Below are 3124 nucleotides of genomic sequence, written 5' to 3' on the forward strand. Positions count from 1 at the left end.
CCCATGGGATTTTCCAGGCAAGAGTACTGGAGTGGAGTTCCATTGCCTTCTCTGAGCATTAATGCTACTCAAGTCCATATTCTGTTCAGGTCATAAGCACCATCAGTATAATTTTCTTTTAAATGAGGTTGAGGAGAGTGTTGAAGTCTATCCACATGTCTTTACCATGTCAATTCTAGATGACCAAAAGATTTTAAACGCCTGACACTCTGCACACATTTTTTAGTAAAATATTTACATATTCTATGCATTATTTTATTTTAAAAGTTTTTTTTTTAAAACCTTGTTGTTTGTCTAAAAGAATTTCGTGTTTTTTTCCTATTTAATAGGGAGGACTGAAAAACAGCAAACATGAATGCACCCTATCTTCACAAGAATATGTTCATGAATTACGATCTGGTATTTCCGATGAGAAACTCCTTAACTGCCTAGAATCTCTGAGGGTTTCTTTAACCAGCAATCCTGTCAGGTCAGTGCTTTTTACTGTTTTGGTGCGACTCATACAATTTGTACTGTATATGATTGTTGGGAATATAATCATATCATTTTGACCTCAAGATTCCATGACCAGATGTCTGATGTTAGCTAATAAAGCAATGTCTAATTATGAGGTCTAAACATTTAAAAATATATAGTTAATCTGATTTCCAATAACATGCAATTTTAAGAATACAAGTATTACTTGGATGGTTAAATCCTCATTGATTATGTAAAATATGGGTCCAGAGGTTAAATATCCACATTTATATGAAAGTCTGTACTCAGATAACAATTATTATATATTTATTTGTAAAATAAATTACATGTATGGCTCTATTATTCTCTTTTAAGAAGCTTATTTTAGTTTTGGTTGTGCTGGGTCTTCATTGCTGCATGTGGACTTTCCCTAGTCGTGGTGAGCAGGGGCTCCTCTTTGTTACAGTGTGCGGACCTCTCATTGTGGAGGCTTCTCGTTGCAAAGCATAGACTCCAGGTGCACCAGCTTTAGTGATCGCAGTACGCAGGCTCAGTAGTTGCGTCTTGCAGGCTCTAGAGGTGGGCTCAGCAGTTGTGGAGCACGTGCCCAGCCAGTCACTGGCATGTGGAACCCTCCCAGACCAGGGATTGAACCCATATCTCTGCACTGGCAGGTGGATGCCCATCCACTGTGCCACCAGGGAAGTCTGATATTATTCCTTTTTAACTTGAGAAGTAAATAGAATTTTGTATTCTCTTACAAGTTTTAGATATTTATTCACACTTTTATGTAATTTGGGATAGCAAAAATCAGTTTATTTTAACCAATAAAGTAAATAGGAGAATATTAATAAACTCCTTAAAAATCTACAGATTTAGGTTATTACCTAGGTGTGAAGGATTTTTAAGGAAGAAGTTCTTGCTAGTGATAGATTCCAATAATTGGTGTTCTTTTATCAACCATAAAAAGCCTTTAAGTTAAATACACTCCACATAAAATGTCTTTATAGGGATAAATAGATTTTCAGTATAATATGAAAATATTCTGGGATCTACTTCCACAGTTACTAAAATATTAAGTTCAGAAATTTGAGTATACAGAAACTGTTATTTCCATTTTTTTCTTGATTTTCCTAATATAGGATGGGACTAGTACTTCCTTGACCTATCCACAGAAGCTTGCAAATAATTTAGAGCTCAGTTGTTTTGTTTGAATTTATGTATAAATTGAAATATCTTATACTATCTATTTTTACCAGTAATGCGTTTGGCAGAATAACTCGAAGAGTGTAATTCTCCAATAAATAGTTTAAAAAGGTAATCATAAGATATGACTTGCATTTGGATTTGATAATTATTCAGAGGTGGCTGTCTTGCTATTTTTTCCAGAATGCTTCTGGTTTTAATGATTTGAACATGTGAGTCCTTTAGGACAGTAAAAGTGGCGGATTCTCCCTTGTCCCTGTCCTGCCACCCTGCTCTGCCACCACTGCCTCCTCACACAAACTATACTGAACTTACTGCTCTGAAAATTTCTGTTGAATGGTTAACTGAATGAGTGAATAAATGAATCTTTTACATGTGCCTATAGATTTTGTGACATTTAGTAATAAAGTGGGGGCGGGGGAACCTTGTTAAAATGTATTTTTATAAAGATAGCGGAAAAAGTTTGAAATTGCACATGGGTCTTTTAAAATACAGCAGAACAGGTATCAGACCACGCCAAAGAATTCTTGGGTGAAGTGAGAAGCTGGCAGGTCCCAGTTGCCAGACAGCTGCATCCTGGCAACTGATTGGCTCCACAGTTGCAGGCCTCACAAACTCCGCATTGGGTGGTAGCCTATGCTAAAGGTTGGAGCCTGCCTGTGGAACTTGCTAGCTGGAGCCAAAGCCCACTTCCTCTTTTGCGGGAGCTGCCCTTAAAATGAGTAAGAATGGGTTTGGGAGCTATGGCAGCATTTCTGCCCCAGGTGGAGCCAGCGGAAGCAGTGACCCACTGTCTCAGGGCAGGGTAGCTCTTGCTACTAAGTCCATGGGATCCAGGCCCAAAGCCAGGCTGTTGTTCCTTGTGTAAACCAACTGCTCACCTCCAGTCTGGTTGATAACATCTTCAAGAATAGAGGAATCAAGATTTCCCAAGTTTCTGTCATGGGAATAATCAGGCAGGCAGAGAAGACTGTAAGTTACTTTATAAGATTGATGATATGACCACTAAACCTATCGAGGTCTGCCAGTGGGTTGGCAGAGATAAAGCAAAGCAGGAGGTGACTCTGCTTCCAGTGGGAGTATATACCAGTGTTTGGTATCCTCGAATGTTCTGCGGAGGTGAAGAGCCTTGAGATGTTGAAAATCCATGTCCTCCAAGACATGAACGAGTACAGCACATACATATTCTAGAAATGGTCAAGGTACACATGATGCTGGATAACACCTGCCAAGCGGCCTCTGGGCAAAGTGGCCCTGTTGATCCATCAGAAATGGATGAAGCCCAGAAGCACGGCGAGCACCACCCCAGTTTCGTCCAAAACGAGGTGCTGCATTTGATTCATGAGTGTCCTCCATAGGGAAGGCAAGAGCATTCATGAGCTCCAGACCAAGCTTTGCGACCTGAGCATCTGGACTGTCAAGCAAGCCATTGATTATCTGACTGTGGAGGGCCACATCTACC

The 3124-nt window shown here is 39.8% G+C and overlaps 1 protein-coding gene across 1 annotated transcript in view; it reads left to right on the top strand.

The window, feature by feature from the left end:
• The first annotated feature begins 475 nt into the window (after positions 1–475).
• RPA4 (replication protein A4) overlaps positions 476–3124 on the top strand; it is a 34477-nt gene continuing 31828 nt past the window's right edge. The window contains 6 exon segments of the mRNA XM_010821615.4: positions 476–2510; positions 2513–2641; positions 2644–2749; positions 2751–2838; positions 2841–3014; positions 3016–3123. Coding sequence (XP_010819917.1) covers positions 2381–2510; positions 2513–2641; positions 2644–2749; positions 2751–2838; positions 2841–3014; positions 3016–3123 — 735 coding nt within the window. The 5' untranslated portion in view covers positions 476–2380.

Source organism: Bos taurus, chromosome X (genome assembly GCF_002263795.3).
Source record: "Bos taurus isolate L1 Dominette 01449 registration number 42190680 breed Hereford chromosome X, ARS-UCD2.0, whole genome shotgun sequence".
Lineage (NCBI taxonomy): Eukaryota > Metazoa > Chordata > Mammalia > Artiodactyla > Bovidae > Bos > Bos taurus.